This window comes from Corvus hawaiiensis, chromosome 7 (assembly GCF_020740725.1).
Source record: "Corvus hawaiiensis isolate bCorHaw1 chromosome 7, bCorHaw1.pri.cur, whole genome shotgun sequence".
Taxonomy (NCBI): Eukaryota; Metazoa; Chordata; class Aves; order Passeriformes; family Corvidae; genus Corvus; species Corvus hawaiiensis.
In genome coordinates, this window is record NC_063219.1 from 25,957,858 (window position 1) to 25,975,320 (window position 17,463).

The 17,463-nt window shown below is 49.7% G+C and overlaps 1 protein-coding gene across 2 annotated transcripts in view; it reads right to left on the reverse strand.

The window, feature by feature from the left end:
* IGFBP2 (insulin like growth factor binding protein 2) overlaps positions 1 to 13,711 on the reverse strand; it is a 65,058-nt gene extending 51,347 nt beyond the window's left edge. Inside the window, exon 1 of one of the 2 annotated variants that reach the window (XM_048309857.1) lies at positions 13,297 to 13,711. In XM_048309857.1, the coding sequence (XP_048165814.1) occupies positions 13,297 to 13,696 (400 nt within the window). In that variant the 5' untranslated portion in view covers positions 13,697 to 13,711. Of the gene's footprint in view, positions 1 to 13,052; positions 13,105 to 13,296 lie in introns of those variants that run through there. The other variant, XM_048309859.1, reaches the window with a different exon arrangement.
* Positions 13,712 to 17,463: the final 3,752 nt, after the last annotated feature.

Sequence of the window (17,463 nt, forward strand, 5' to 3'; positions counted from 1 at the left end):
AATAGGGAGTTCTTTTCAGATGGCAGGAATGTAACCGTGACATTTAGTCACTTGCTATTTCTGCTTCCCGGCTATGTCTCTCCACAGGAAAGCCCCTGGACAGAAGCACCCTCCAGGCAGCATTGCAACATATGTGTGCTCTAACTCTGGTGTTTAATCCCACTCCTGCGGTCCCCGCTTCAGGTCCTTGGGAAACGGGCGGTTTGGGGGAGATTCAGTCTCGCTCGCTCTGTGCCTGGGCTGCCTTAAACAGATGCACGTGTCTGTCTGGGAAGAGGGCAAACCTGCAACCCTGGCCCAAGGCCACTCAGGGTCTGACCCAGCTGAGAACAGCAGGGCCCCACTCTCTCCAGGACATGTCAGCCAGGACAGGATGGCAGCACTGCCCTGCACCGGCCCCTGTGCTGGGTTCAGAGCAGAGGAGAACCAACACCACCTCTCCAGCTCTGAAATGCAGTCGCTGATCACTGTCACTGTGGGGAAATCACATTTGCTTCAGGTTGAGCTGCAGTGATGGGTGACCCTACCCGACAGCTTTCAAGCATCTCCAGCCTAACTCCACCACGGGAGCAGTGTCTGATCTGCGCTGTCCTAGTCCCTGCCAGGCTGTGGCTACTTGTCCTCCAGGCACCGTGCATGCTTCCACAGCTGGAGCAAGGAGAGCAGCCCAGCCGGGGTTACTCCAGTACAGGGCAGGCTGCACACCCTGCAGAAGCCCCAGGTACTGGTGTCAGGCAGTCAGCCCAGCTCAGGTCACGCCGCTGACACCGCTCAGCCTGCAATTTCAGGGACTTCCAAAGCTCAGCCCAGTGTGCTGGCTGCTCACACAGATACCTTTGTCGCTGTCTGACTGCGCTAACTGCAGTCTTGCATTGCAGGCTCCTTCTGCCACACAACCTGAAGTCCCATCCATCCACAGCTATTTCTTGGGCAAAATTTTGGTAACTTCCCTCGTCTGATAGGAGTCCATCAATTCAGCAGCAGAGCTGCAAAATCTTAATGCAGACTGTGCAAAGGTTGTCAGGATGTGGTTTGTATGGCAGTGGGCAGCCCACAGTGGGGTGTAAACATTCCCGCAGGAGCATGCACACATACTCAACTGAGCTTGATGTCAGTCTGAAACATGATGATCATAGAAGACAAGCAAGATGCATAACTTAACTGCCAAAAATGCCATTTCATCACAGGATGTCATGGAGGGGATGTGCATTCAGTTGACTATCCACACAGAGGCAGGGAAAAGCAAAAGAGAAGAACTGGAAAAAAATGCACAGCAAAACACAGACTCAGTTAAATATTTATGGGGGCCACTGCATTTCAATTACAAGCAGTTTTTTAGGTCAGCTGAGACGTTTTAGTTCTGCTAGGGCAGATCAGCTCCAGGGGACAGGATACTGCTGACAACGACAAGCCGGAGGCTCAACCCTCCTAGCACACCCTGTAACTAAGGATAAAAACAGATCTGGGCACGGCTGTGCTTCCACTGGGCACAGCCCAAGTGATGGAACCTCCCTTCTCACCACAGCTGAAGCCTCAAGACACAGCACTGATGTACACAGACATCACTGTGGGTTTCTTTGCCTCTCGCAGAACTTGAAGCCCCACTGCTGGAAGTCAGGAGGGCAGCTGACCTAATAAAGAAGGTACCTCTGGGTACCTGAAATCGTGGGCTGAGCAGTATCAGCAGCATGACGGGTTTCCATAGCACTGTTCCCACCTCACAAGGGTCACTCTATACTCAAAAGTTCCCAATTTGTGTGCCACTAGCTATCACCTAAGGCAGGATTATGAATGTGACAGACATTTGGCCAGGTTCACCTACTGCCCTATCAGATCTGCACTGCCCAAGCACTTTCAGTGTGGTCTGAATTTGCAAATGTCAGTTTCAGCACGTGCAGGACCAGCCTAATGGCCAGGAGTAAGGTAACGTATCTGTGAAACCAGCCTGATAAAAAGAATAAAGAGAAAAATGGAGGAAAGCAGTGACTGAAATCCACAACAAAAATTATTAGAATAACAGAAGCTCTCCAACCATCTGAGATTAAAGAATCTATATCTGCATTTGCATTTTTTACTCTTTGTACAGGGCACATTTCGTTAATGCTGGAAATTCTGCATTTCAGTCCTTGTTAGCTCATTTGGCCATCATCCAGGATGAGGGTCACAATTCTCACAGAAGCTGAGCAGCACTCTGTGCTGTGGGACTTGCAGGAACTTTACCACCTCACTGGTCAGATTTCTCATGTTGAACTCAGTTCATCCAAAGAAAGATGTCAAGCCTGGGTCACAAAGATGGGGCTGAGCAGAAAGGCGGGGTCAGACTCAAATGAGAACCCCTGTCCAACCACAAGTATCTGAAGCAATGTTCATAAAGCAAACACTGGAATGACCAGCAAGCAGTACACGTGCCCTTACCAGAAGGCCAAATCTCAAGACAACATCAGCACTTCTAAAAAGGGATTAAAATAAAAACACACTGAGTCCACAGACAACATTTGTTTAAAAGCCATGTGAGAGGTGGTAAGTTTCTGCAGGCTGACGCCCCACAAACGTAAGCAAGGGAAAGTTACCAGCTCTGGGCTCCCAAAATATTTACTCAGTCTAACATTACTCTACACTCAATCAAACATTTCCAAAGTCCCATGCTACCATAACTCAAGTGCAGAGCACCCTTTCCCAGGGGTATTTCCAAGCACTTCACTGCCATAAAAGCAAACAGTGTCCTTGCAAGGTGGGAAGCCCATTCTAATGGGGAGAGGAGGCTGAAGGTGTGCAGCCTTCACTGTACAACATCCAAGGGTCAGATCTGAACAGTACATCAAACTGAAATGGTGGGAGTAATTACAGAGCCTAGATGAACAACCTAAGCTGAGCAGGGAATAAGAGGCTGAGAGAAGACTGCCTTGTGGAGCAGGCTGGGGTGTTTAAGTGGCTGCAATTGATCTAAAACTCGGGTTTAGATGTCATCTGGCCAAAAGTCACAGCTTGGGAAGCACGTCTGGTGGAGGATGTCAGTGTACTCTGTCCGTTTCCTCACAAAGGCTTGGAATACCAGTTCTTATTTTTAGTACTATTTCCATTTCTTCATGTAATGAGTTCAGCGTTTCAGGCAGCCCTGGAGGAGCAGGAAGGACAAGTCCTGTAATAAAACTAATTAATTCATGTGGAATTTCTAGCTATTATTGTGAAAGTGGACAAATTCCTCACTTCTGGAAAGCTGCCCAAGTGGCCATTAATCTGGCTATGGTCACAAGCAGGATTCCTGTGGCCTCCTGCAACACCCAACTGGCCCCTGGGACAGAGCCTGCAGAAACCAAAGTGGATGTTGTTATTTCCTCACACTGACTCTCACAGCCCAAGTTTTACTAGACTAGATAGTTCCTTCAGAGGGCTCCATGCCAAATTCCTCCCAGTACCCACAGACCAACCATGCCTCAGTTATGTGCAGAGAGGTCTAGACCTTCTTAGACCTCCAAAGTCAGCCCAAAACAGGCATTTTGGCTTTATTCAAAGCTCTGTAGACCAACTGCTTTCCACCTGCCCAGTCCTGGCCATGCTCTCAGCAACAGGTGCCCTGAAAGGAACAGGGTACCAAGTTTCTCCTAAAGACATCAGAAGTGGTATTCCCACCACCCAGCTGGGTGTGTGAGGAAGTTGAGCTTTACAGGTCCCATCTGCAGGGAGTGGGAAACCAGGCCCCTCCACAGAGAAATTCCAGGCAAGAATCTAATCAACCAAAATCCCTCAATAATGCACAAGAATTAATGGAATCTGAAAGCTCAGGGTGACAGGGTCTGTGGGTCTGGCAAGGAAAAAAAGGAGAGAATACACTGATTTTAGTTACTAAAATCAACAACAACAAAATGACTCAGTATTCCCACAGGGAGCTGACATGTAAGAAGGCAACATTTTACCATAGTCTCACTTTTCTCTCCCAGTTCCAGAGTGCTCTTTAAATTCGGTGATGGATTGGTGGGTCAGCCTCTAAATACCACCTGTACTGCTGACCCAGCATCCTGTCCCAGGAATGGCAATATTCCCTAAACACCACTAGAAATCCAGATCTTCTGCTCCAAGTGATCTCTGTAGTGGACTGTCTGTCACAACATGGATTTCTGCCTAAACAAAACCCTGCCCAAACCACCCCTGCACAAGCTGTGGAAGCAGTCCTGTTCACCATAGCCAAAGGAAGAGGCACCCTACCATGGCCAGCCTTTGCTCTAGGTCTACTCTTCCCAGTTTCCATCTTGGCAGATTATTTACTTGTTCATTCACACCACAGTCAGATCAAGATGGTGCAGCAGTGGTTTCCCTGCCATTCTATTTATGAAGTTTGGATGATGTTCAGACAAAAAGAAAGGGCCCTCTACACATAACAGACCATTTCAAATTCATGGCCCTTAGTTAGTAGTGAGTACTGTGCTAGAAGAATGGCTGTTGGAGCCCAGTAGTGCAGAGAAAGAAGGTTCCAGAAAAGGAACATTGTCCTTGATCAGCTGGACTAAGAGGTGCCTTTTCAAAGCCTGGGATGGAGCCTGGAACAGTTCTTCCACCTTCAGAAAGCAGTGTTAAGACTTGTTACAGTGTCATCACTCAGCATTTTCCTCACGCTGGTTCAGCTGCAAAGCTAGAAGAGCAAAGCAGCTACTGAGGGAAGGGTGGATTGCAGCACTCCTGAGAGGTGTCCCCAAGTAGCAAGATACAATTCACCAATACAACTGGAATTTGTCTTTAGCACAGGCACTGCAGAGTGAGCAAGGACGATGAGGAGGAACTAAAAACAGCCACGGAAAGTCCCAGGGCTGTTGGGTCAGCTCCACCATGAACAGAAACACCATGGTGGCTCCAACCTTCACACCAAACCCTCCCAGCAGCCAGGTCCCAGAGGACACAAACCAGGCACCCTGGGGAGTCTCTGAGCCAGCCGTCCTGGATTATCCACAGCCTTGGTAGCTACAGTCACAGTCAGGGCTACGAGGAAGAGCCACAGCACCAGCTCCGGGCTCCAACAGTGGGAGGATGGAGCCTCATGCCAGCCACCCATCCTGCTTCTCCTCTTCATGCCACTCCTCTTCACTAAACCTGAGTTTTCCTCCCCATTTCTGCTTGTTTTTGAAGAGCCATAGGGAGGTGACTCTCTGGATGCAAACGGAGAGGAGCGTTCCACCCAGCTCAGCCCGCAGTCAAATGGCACGCTGAGCACTGCAGACAAAACCTCCTGGGCTCAAACAGAAAATGACCCCGTGCAACTTTCCACATACAAAAAAATGTCAGATTCTGTCCAGCTTCACTGGAGCAAAATGCAGGAATTCTTAAATACAGGGTACTCCCTACACTACAAGAGCCTGGTCACACTAAGGACACATACCTAATCTTTGGAGGTACCAAAAAGATCTTAAAGGACACCCTAAACCACAAAAACACTTTCAGCAACTCACCAGTCACCTCTGACTGAGCAGCAAGTATTCTTGAAGACATGGACGTCAGATGCTCACCCTTTTCTAGTTAGAAAACAGCAAGGAGAAAACAAGGGAAGACTTCAATCTCCTCACCAAGCCAAGAGAAATTCATCAGCTTAGACTAAGTCTTCTACAACTAGCAAGGAGAGCTGAGAACAGACTTCTGGCTGAAGTCTGATCAACAACATCGTACCAGGAAATCTTGCTGTAGGCTGGAGCAAAAATACTGGGCAAAGCTTTATGAATTTTCATGATATTACAGGACTACAGGACTACAGGACTCTCCCACACACATTGTCATGCAGGTGAGGGCAGTGCACTGTGTGTCAATCTTGTAGACATCCTGCATCACCTGGCTACAAGAACAAGCTGCAAGGATGCACAAAAACACCTCTCTAAAATTGCCTCCAGCCAGTAAGGTGTTGAAAATATTATTAATTTCAAGGGCAGTGCATTAGAAATACCCTCATCCCACCTGAGCTGGTTTATCTGCAGAAAACTGTAAGAAAAATCAGGGATTTCAACACAGTCCAATTCCCACCAGTGCTTTGTGTCACTCTCAATTACAGTCCAGAATGAAATACCAAGAAATCGTTCCTTGCAGCCGGCAGAATTAATGGGATCTTTGACTACAGAGAGCACCAGGCAGTGAACTTGTTCCCTTACCAGCCAAGAGGCACAGTGCAGCTTTCTTCAGAATAAAAGCTGTAATGTCAGAGGATAGTTCAAGGCTTATAAAAGTGACCTGATATCTCCCAGTATTTCAGTCCACAAGAAAGGCATGTGATTACTGATCCTTTCCTTTCTTAAACAATTTATTTCCACCCTAAGCTGATGCAGCAAGAGACTTCATCTTCCCACTGGTATCTCACGAAATGATACGTCTGGCAAAACACTGAGCAGAAATCAATCAATAATGCAATTACAAAGAGCTGTCAAATGCTGGGCTGCAGCAAAGCTCCAACAGCTGAGCACTAACCCCTTTCTCCTCAGCCTTTGCCTAGGATAGCCATCATATCACATGTTCTTGTAATTAGTTGTCAACTCAACGTTTAATGAGATCACACTTGGCCAGTTTGTGAATGAAAAACACCTTCCAGCTTGCTGGCAGTGACTGCTGAAAGTAGGCAGAGATGTTTCAGTCAGACTTGGTCTGCTGAAGGTAGTTTGTCTTTTTGGAAATAATAAGACTAGATTTGAAATTTGATAAATTGGCGGAAAACTCATCCTTCCAGAAAAGTGAAGATTTGGTTGGGTAAACTCCTTGTCGTGGTTCTGGGGGTCCAGACAAAGACCAAGATGTGTATGACAGAGCACGAGAATGTGCTCCGGGAAAAAAGTGGCACACGGCCGCCACGACATCAGCTCAGCAGAATAATCTGCACAATATGTTAGGACCACCAGCAAGGATTTTTCTTTCTCTCTCAAGTCCACAGGAGGACCACGCACCATGCTCAGCCTCCCAATCCCACAGCACACTCAGCACCCATGAGGCACCACGTTGTTGCATTGGTGCACACACGTACTACAGCTCCCTCCCCCAGCAAGGCACAGGGCACTCACTAATGCAGGCCTCAGGACAAACCTGCCCCTTTTGGCAGATGCAAACAGTCAGAGAGCACAAGTTGGAAAGCCAAGCACAATGTGTTCAGGACATGCTGCTAAAGGACACCATCACAGGGGCACTGATTCCAGCAGCACCTTCCCAAGGGAGAGCTGGGGTGAAGATGGGTGGAAGCGATAGTGGAAGTGTAAGAAACAGCAATGGATTTGCACCTCTCCAATACAGAAAGGGTCTGCTAAGCAGACAGTTATCACAGTTACATATCTCACCCCAACTCAAGGGAAGAAAGAAGAAAACAGGAATTCTTATGCCTGAAAACTCAGTACACCACCAAGCTTAGCCTTCCTTCTGTAACAGAAATGCTTTACAAAGCATCTTTACATTCTACCTTGGCCTTCCTCTTACTCTGTCTGCTTAGAGCAAAAGATCCTCCCTGAAAGAATCCCAGCAGGAAAGGCAGATGTTACCATGCTCAGGAAGCTAGAATTGTCCAATCCAAACAGAAATGCAAATAATCCACCAGGCAAACTACTGTTTCTCCTAGGTCCTTAGCTCAGAACACATGACCAGGAAAAGCAGGTACAGGAATTCTGCTGGCTGCTGGGATGAAACTCTGCCTTCAAAAATCTAGCTGTGTTTGTGGACAACAGCAACAGTTGCCCATCGGGCATATATATTAGACCCAGATGATACTGCAGCCAGGTCTAGTACAGAGCCATACACAAAGACACCTCTCACATTCCAGTTTTCACTGTTTTGCCTCCTGAATTGTTTATCTCAGCTCAATTCCTGGATGTGGATAAAACAAACGACATGGACTTTCTCACAGATGGAGCTTCTTGCTGTTCCCTTGACAAATACCATACTCAGTGAGTATAAGCCTGAAATCCAGAGGAAAGGAAACAACTGCAAAGGGCAAGAAGGAAACAGATCATTTGCCAAGGGACAGCATGAAAACACATTTCTGCTTTGGGTCAGAGCCTTGAAATCTTCCCAGGCTTCCCTCTCCCTCCAAACCACCATTTTCACACCACATCACTCCCACCATGGCAAACTCCAGTGGGACTGTGGCAGGGGATAGCATTATTTTCAAGAAACTGCTTCACAAAGGTGTTATTTATTGTCTTAATACTTAAAAGATGACCAGGTTAGCTCTTGACCAGACACAGCTGTTGCAGAGGAGCGGGAAAACCTGGTCCACCACCTGGCAAAGCCTCATAGGCAATGAGGACAGATGAGCTGTGTGGTTTTCCCATTCACCTATCATTCCTACAGTTGTTACTAATTGCATTTCACTTCTAATAATTTCTTCCAAGGCAAGGAGTGGTGTAGACGTTTGGCTTATCCTGGGCAGAGCTGCTGTAGTGGCTATGGACATATGAACACACTCCTGTGGATTTGGTTCTCATAGCTGGCTTCCCTGGCGTGTAGCAATGCCCAAGCTTGCATAAGCCAGGCTGAATGCCTGGTTGCTGCACTCCTAACTAACCTCCCTCTTGCTCATGTGCTTCCAGCACAGAAAGAGGGGGACACTCACAGCCTGGCTCTCCTCTACTCCTCACCCACGCTTTAGCAACACAGTACTTTCAGGACATCCATGGCTGCATTGGACCCACCAGCTTGACTGACAGGGTCAGAAGTTGTGGGGGCAGAAGGACAGATACACAGTTGCACATGCAGATCATGACGGATGCTTCATTTCCTTATAAAAGCAGGAGAAAGCAGGAGAAAGCAGAAGTCTTCCTGGCAATTCCGTAGACATGAAAAATGCATTCATAGCATTACTGGCATGGTTTTCAAGTTGCTGTTAAAATTCCAGTTACATTATGCTACCTCCAACTTCAGAATCTTCTGTGTTCTGGAGTAATACATTAAACTCTCTTTTAGCAGCTGCCTGCCACGGGGAAATGAAGGTTTTGACATCTGACCTGTAAGGAAGGATGTGTGGCATTTGGAGCTACCCAAATAAGGATTTTAGCTGGATGCTAAAACAAGCTGTGTTTTTAACAGTTAACTATTTTGACGCTGTTTTTGTATCATGGAAGTTCAAAGTGGAGACCCTGGTCAGGTGAATAAGGCCACCCCATCCCTTCAAGTTCGAGTTTGCTTGGAGCCACATTCTTTGCACAGCTCTCTCTCCCTTTGGAAAGGTTACTTTGCACTGGCATGGACTAAAAAAACCCACATTTGTTTTAATAAATGAGATCCAAAGCAGGACTCATTAGCTAGCAGTGGGTTCTGAGACATATTCCACTAAATTCGTACAAGTATCCCAACAACAAAATTATACCACAAGCACAATTGAACTGCACTGGTAAAGGGAAAAAAAACTCTCTTAACTGATCAGCTTTGAACAGTGGCTCAAGAACCATTTTTTTCACAGTGGAACAAACTTTATTCCTAGGATCTTGTCTCCATTAGGGGAAAATATGTTCTTCAGCTATTCTCATAGCTTGGGCAAAACAATCTAGGGCATTTGCTGACTTCATTGAGATCTGCCCTGCTCCACCTCTTAGCTTAAGTTCCCACCTGGCAGCAGCACTTGGCATCCTGCTGGGCACCCTGCTGCACCGTGAGCCAGTTCAGGTCATTGATCTGACAGTTGTTTTCTGGGGCTGGCTTGCTGCAGGACTATCTCCTGAACCAGCCTACTCTGACATAAGGTGAGAGCTGAACCCAGCAGAAGGAAGGGGAAAGGACATGGGAACTGAGAGCTGGACAACACCACACAAGCTCCTGATTCCAGTTCATCATGGCTAAAACAGAAGGCAGGATCCCCCACCCTCTGGCTGAGACTGGAGGGGCTGAAAGACCCCAGTGGTACCTAAAATGCCTCTCAAATCACACTGTGTCTACAAGACCCATGTGGCCACCTTAGACCTGTTTCACTAGAAGGTGGCTGTAGGGACTGGGACATTTTCTGCCAGGACACAGACTAACACAATGAAAAGACAGTCCTCATTCTGCTCTCTGTGTCCTGGAGGACCTTGAGCACATCATCTACCCCATCTGCAAAACAGCATGATAGTCTTGCTGAGGTGCTGAGAGAATAAATACACTCAAGACCAGCATGAGCTCTGGGAGCACTGCGCACACAGTAACAACTCTGCCCCCAGGTCAGGCGGTTCCAGTCAGAGGTACAGACATTTGTTACACCATGACCTGAAACAAACTGCAAAGGAATGTGGTCCAAAGGCAGCAAAACTACCTAAAAGGCCCTGATCCCTGGAGATGCTGAGTCTCCACCTCACTCCCACCACTGGTGGGAGTTGATGCACTCGCCTCCCCAGGGAGGGCAGAAGTTCTCAGACTGATTTCCACAGACTGCTGTTATTTTGTTCCAACATTCCCAACATCTCCAAAATACCCAAAGCCTCTTGTGCAATGAGCAACATCCCCTGATTCTTAGCTACATGGTGGTTTATGTTACTTTCCGCCTACAACCATTTCAGGATTGGCTTTACAGACCTTAGTGGAAGACTAAACAATGCTGGAGCCATAGCAGGAGAATTTGCAGAGTTTTATTCCTTGTTTCATTTGGGCAATCCTTCTGCCTCTCATCAGGGACAAAAAAACTTGCCAACCTCTTAATTTAGGAATAGCACGAGCTCCGCATTCCAGTCCTGAATCAGCCAAAGGAGCCTTTTCAAGCTGGAAAGGGGGAAAAGGATAAATACCTTTAAGCACATTTTAAAAGAAAAAAAAGCACCACAAAACCAACCACACCAAAAAACCCTCAACACCTGCTTTTTGCAGGCAAATACTTGCTCTTGGGGCACTCTTGAAACTGGCTTAACATCAGCATTTGAAAGCAAATTCCAGTCCCTGCTCTTTTGGGTGCCAGAGTGCTTTTCTCTGTCACTGCTTAAAACGAAAAGCAAACTCAGCTCCCTCATCTATGTTTAGCAAGCACAGTGCAGATGGGATCAAAGATGAGAGTCTGAAGAGTATCAAGTGAAGCTGGCAGATTCAGGTTTTGTTTTTGTTGTGGGTTTGGTTGTTTTTGTTTGGTTGGGATTTTTTTCCTAATGGCTACAACAACCTGTTAAAAGTTTTGTAATCTGAAGAGCGCAAACCCTTTTCTGAATGTCCAAGCTCCTCTGCCAAGACATGCTCAACTGTGAATATTCCAGCTGCATGTTTCACATCACACTGGTTAAGGATGTGCCAGTATTTTTATTATTCACCCCCTATGGATATTACAGAGCACCACATACATTATAGGGTTCTTAAACTACGCTATTTATGTCTGTGTGTATTACACACAGAGATACAATCAAATAAATCACATCCATTATAAAGGAATAAAGATAATAAAATCAAGCAAAATACTGAGTGAAGTTAACGTAATTCTGAATTAAAGTGCATAAAAGAAAAAAAAGAACTAACTCAGAAAATCACCTCTCAGCCCATCACTGCAACACCCTCCACCCACCCCAGCTTTTTGTAAAATCATAAGCCTGGAAGTCAGCTCCAAATTCCTTAAATCTAAATGCCCTTGGCTTCTTCTGGAGAGTCTTAAAATTAATTCCCTTGACACTCATGTTCTGTAGTCAAGGAAGATTTCGCATCAACATGTTCTCCAAAGTCCTGGCTCTCCACTCTCACCCTTCACAGCTGGACAAAGGTGCAGGGACAGGAGAGGGGACAGGAGTGGGGACAACAGCAGTCACAGCCTGGCTGTGCGAAGCAGCAGCTTGAAACGTGCAAAGTTCTCCGTGCTGCTGCTTTTTCTTTACTCCTCTCTCTCCATCTCTCCTCCTCGAGCAGAGCAGCGTGCACAGGTACCCGGAGCAGCGTGCACAGGTACCTGGCTGCATTCCCATCCTCACAGAGAGGGAAGCCAAGAGGTATAGCCCGGTTCAGAGCGCTTTTAAACAAAGCCTCAAGAGGGAAGGGAGGGAATTCAAAGTCGTGCTGCTGAACTAGTTATGCAAACAAGGTCAAAGCCCCAGTCATAGCCAGGGGAGCATAACCAGCAAGGCAGCAGAAGTCAAGGGGGGATGATTACAAAGGAGAAAGTGTTGGTTTCTGTTTCCAGAGCTGATTTGTCAATTCCCAACATCCCACGGAAAAGGAAAGAGCTGGCAGTTGATCGCAGGGGAGAGGAGGCATTAATAAAACCCAGCACGGCTGCATCGGCAACCCCAAGAGCGCTCCCTCCCACGGCAATCACAGCAACAGGTCAGGAGCCTGTTAACGTCCCTGTCCCCGGGGCTGTGCCCCCGGGAGACGCTCCTCTTGTCCCTGCACCCAGTGCCCGGAGCAGGGGGGCCTGAGGGGGTCAGGACCCCCCACGGGAGCTGGCAGAGGTCACCTCATCTCCAAGGTGGGCTCTGCTGGAAGGGTGGCCATTGGGAACAGGTTCCTCACACAGCAGGGCCCCGGCAGTCCCTCAGCCTCCCCCTTCCCATCCCACCAGGCAGCACAAAGTCCTCCCACACCACCTCTCCCCAGATCTTTGGGGTATCCATCACCCTTCAGGGTGGTTTTACTCCTCCACCAAACACAAATCTGAACGTTCACTTCTCTCTGCTCCCCAAAGGACCCTCCCCGCCCCTCAGCTGCATCTCCCCAAAGTTCATCCTTATGTGTTCCCATGGTGGGGCTTTTTTTCCCTAAAAGACCCCAACCTCCAGCTTTCCCCCTGGAGCAGTCCCTGCATTCCCCCCCACATACACACACCTCGTTACATTCCACCGCTGGGGTTCCTGTCCCATGCCAAGAAAACCTCTCTAACCCCCGAAGTAACTGCACCCCCAAAACCCCATTTTGCCCACCTCAGGGATCCGCTCATGCTTTGTCCCCCCTCCAGCGCCCCTCTCATTCCTTCCCTCTTTGTGCTTCCGTGGATTTACTCTCGCTCCTCTCCCGCACGGATTCCCCTTGTCTGCCCTCCCGCGGAGTCCCTCTGCCCCGAGAGGACCCCCTTGAGGTCACCCTTAAGGATTCCTTTGTCCCCTGGACGTTCCGGCACCGCGGCGCTGCCCGGCACACACGTTCCCGAGCGCACGGTGCCCAGCGCCCACCTGTCCCCAGTGGCCGGTGTGCGGGGCACGACGCACTGTCCCCAGTGCCCGGTACGTGGTGAGCGATGCACGATGCACTATCCCCAGTGCCCGAAGCCCGGAGGGCGGTCCCGAGTCCCAGGTCCCCGGCGCGCAGTGCCCGGTCCCTGGCGCGCCGCGCAGGACGCTCGGTGCCCCGTCCCCGGTACGCGGCTCTGGGCGCGCCGTGCCGGACCCGCGGAGGCCGGGGCCGGGCGCTGCTCACCTGCGGGGCGCTCGGCGCTGGCGCCGTACTCGGCCGTGTCGCGGCGGCGGGCGCAGGTGCCCTGTCCCTGCACCAGGGCTTGCAGGGGCAGCTCGGCGCCGGGGTCGGGGTAGCAGCGCAAGCCGGCGGCGCAGCGCGGCGTGTAGACACCGCACGCCTCGGCCTCCAGGCGGGCGCACACCGGGCAGCAGCCGCAGCCCGGCTCCCGCACCAGCTCGGGGCAGGGCGGGCGGGCGGCCGGGGGGCAGGCGGCCAGGCGTTCCGCCGTGCAGGGCGGGCAGCGGAACAGCACCTCGGGCAGCGCCGGCCCCGCCAGCGCAAGCGCCGCCGCCGCCGCCGCCACCAGCAGCCGCGGCCAAGCGGCCCGCGCCGCGCCGCGCCCGACCCCGCCGAGCGCCATGGCGGGACTGACGGGCGGCGGGGCCGGCAGGTGGACGCGCCGCTCGGCCCCCCGGCGGGGCGGCGCGGGGCGGAGAGGAGCGGAACCGGGAGGCGTGGCACGGCACGGCACGGCACGGCGAGGCACAGCACGGCACAGGTCGGCTCGGCTCGGCTCGGAGTCGGGCTGAGCGGAGCTGAGCGGGGCCGGGCGCGCCGCGCCGCCGCTGGGTCCTAGAGCCGCCCCCGCTCCCGCCCCCGTTCCCCTGCGGGGGTCGGGGCTGTCCCTCCCGGTGAGGAGCGGGGATCAGACGCGGAGTGGGCTGGGGACAGCCGCACACGAGATTGGGGATGACCCAAAGAGGAAATGGGGAGTGTGACCATCACGGGGTGAGGGCCTACTGCAGTGGGAGACAAGGTCTCCCTCCGGGCATGGAGTCTGCCCCGCTGAATATGGCGGGGCCAGACACGGAGGGAATCAAGATCCGCCGCACAGAGACACCTAGAACAGGGAGGGATGGAGATCCCACTCCACCAGGGGGCTGGGGTCGTGCCTGACAGCAACTTCCAGTGCTGGGAGAGGGATAACTGGGTGATTGCCCCAGAAACCAGGGGAGCTGAGGGCATAAGCAAGGGCCCACTCTCACCCCACTGCCCCAAAAGTGCCAGGCCTGGCACGAGCAGCCGCATTTCAGTCCAGGTGCCACCATGGGGATGGGGGCCAAAACCTGGACTCAGGAGCAGTCTCAACACCCAGTTGCTCACCAAGTGTTGGGCCTGGGAGCCACCCTGCCTCCATGGGAACAGGACCCTGCGGTTGGGTGAGACCTCTTGGAGACCCAAGGCTCCATACCCATAGGGATGTCCCATGTCTCCAGCCTGGCTGCCCACAGGGCATTTTACTCCCTGATCAAAGCCGTCTGCAGATGACTCGGCACCTCCCTTGTGGCACTGCCTCACAAGGGTGATGAAAAGTGGGGTACAACCAGAGGCACAGAGACGGAGGGCTCTGAGATTGGGAGTTTTGGTGTGAAATGCCCATTTCAAACCCTATCACACTCCTTTTCCTGCTGCCCGACTGTCACAGACTCCACAGAAGATTTTAAGTACAAAGGGTATTACATAGAGGTGACTTTTTTTTCCATAAAAAAAAAATAATAACAACAAAACAAAGGGAATGCAACTGAGCTAATGAAGCTGGAAAACTCACTTAATATCTTTGTGGGGTGTATGGTTAAAGTCAGGCACTGAGGCAGCCTGAGTTGCCTCAGCCACGAGAAAAATGTCAGCTCTGAAGCATTTAAAATTTGCTGGTGTAATTTTTTATTGTTCTGGTTTTGGTTTTTTTTTCAAATTAAGAAAAATGCAAAATGCTGCTGTTGACGACTCGCGCAACACAACTTTTGGCACAGGATTACTCCCGGCTCTGGAGTTACACAACAACGTGTGTGTTTGTGTGATTGATGACTGCAGGGTTGGTTGATGGACTGCAGCGTTCTGCATGCTCTGTGAAATCTGCGATACCTCCTGGGACGGAGTATGCAGTCCCATCCCAGTCCCTGGGTCTTCCCAAACAATAACTCAGGTTTTACAACAGTTTAATCAGGCATGGTCCCTTTCTCTGTCTGCCCATCATGCTGCAGATACCTTGCCATAGAGCAGCTATCCATTTGCTTTGATTTTTAAAACACACCATTGCTTGTTTGCACCTTCTTTAAGCTGGACACTGATTTTAACCCCTCCCATTTCACTTTGGAAAGTATCCACTTGGTTTTGGGGTCCCTGTGGCAGCAGCACTCTTTGCTCTGAGTGTAAGGGACGCTGAAAATCCAAGCCAACAAACATCTTCCCCTGAAATTACAAGCAAATAACGGAGAGATTTTTATTCTACTTCATGTTACAAAATCTCTTTTTATATTACAGAACCCAAATTTTAGCCTGGGTGACTTGAGAAAGTCTCTTCAAGAAGACAAAAAAACCCCTAAAACATTAAAAAAGCCTAGCACAGAATTTGCAATTGTTACTCCCACAAATCTTGAAGTGGGAAAATGGGATGCACAACCCTGCATACCAGCAGCCCTTCAAAAGCCTCCCTTTTAAACAGATTTCCCAGCAGATGTTCAATAGAAAATGGAGCAAATTATTTTCACTGCACACTTACAACTTCTCAGGGATAGCGGGAAGGAGGCTCTCGGTACCTTTTTTATGATCTGCTGTTGACTTCACTAATGACTCACATTTGGTTCCAATGAGATATTTTCATATGACTAATGAATCTATATTTGGAGGCATAAGAGGGTTTGGCTAATTATCTGTTGCAGTCAGTTAAATATTCCAAGTATTCAGAGTAGGTTTTCTTCCAGTGGCAAATGTTATGCCCTCACGGTCTGCCTTCTGGTGCTTTAAAAGAGCCCAGAACTTTGACTCGCACCAAGCTGACATCTGGGTTTCTGCATGTGTAAGCACAAGAGATGGCCTGAACTTAATTATACAGCAAACCAATCCTGCGTTTTTTAGGTGGCCAATAGGTCATTCCCCAAGGGACGATTTAAACCCGATTTTTCAACACGCACTTGATGCTTGCAGCGGCCCGTTTTGCTGGGGGCATTTACTGGGGTGCCATTAATAACTCCTGGCAGGGGCAAATTCCTTCTAAGCGCCGTTGTGTAGGCTGCTTGTGCACAAATCATTTTTCCACAGGGAGGGCTCGAAATCTGATGAGAGAAGGGAAGGTAGAGAGGAGGGGGAGGGAAGGGGCTCCGCTGGCTCAGCTGCCTGAATTGCAGGAGGACATTAAACATAATGATCCTGTAGGGAAAGAAACCTTACGCAGCTCAGATGTGGGAACGAGCCAGGATTTGCTGTTCATATGCCTCTTTAGTAGATGCTCGGGCTGTTCTCCTTCTTTTATTGCCGTCGTTTTCTTTGTCTGCCACTGAAGCAATAACACCGGTGCAGATACAATGGATCAGATGTTCCCCCTGCCCCTGCTGCTGCAGCCCTGGGCTGGGAGACCTCTCTGCGCCGCTCTCCAACTCCAGCAGAACAATAAAGAAGATTTTACAGCTGTTGTGGGGATGGGGGGAGGTGGGGAGGCAGAGGGAAACAGCTTGAGTGCCCGTGGCCAGCTATAATTTCTCCAGTGGGTCTTTGCTGACAGTTTTAGGATTAACAAGTGAGCTCTGTTCCCAGGCATTTACCCGTCTGGATAAGCTGGCCTGTTTGTTCTCAAGGGTTTATTTTACCCTACAAAATATGGCATTGCCAAACAGATGTAGGCTTGTTCCTAGAAAGGCAAGTTATAGCTGAAGCTGCATCTCACACAGGCTTTAGCCCTTGGAATTGTTTGGAAATGCTACAGTTTTCCTCCGACCCTTTTCAGGGCAGTTTTTTCCCACAGACGTGCTGGTTGATTCTTTTATGGCTCTGTCCTTTGTCAAGGATGAATTAGGAAAAATAAACTCACAAACAAAAAGTGGAGGCCCAGCACGGAGATCCTCTTGGTTCCAATGATTAAGAAGTATTTTACAACTCCAAATGTGTGGGGGGAGAAAACAAAGTGCCCTTCTGCCTTTTACTTTCCCTCATTTTTTCTTCATGGGTAATGGGGGCAGGGGAGAGGGAGAAGAAAGAAAAAAAAAAGACAAGAAGATTAAAACAGTGTTATTATTTTTGAAGTCCTGCTTTTTAATAGACTGCCACAAAGTGCTTTGTGGTGAGTGCTGGAGAAAGTCTCCCGAGTCCCAGAGCTGGCATGGTGAGGGGCAGGTGATGATGAAAGGGAGGCTG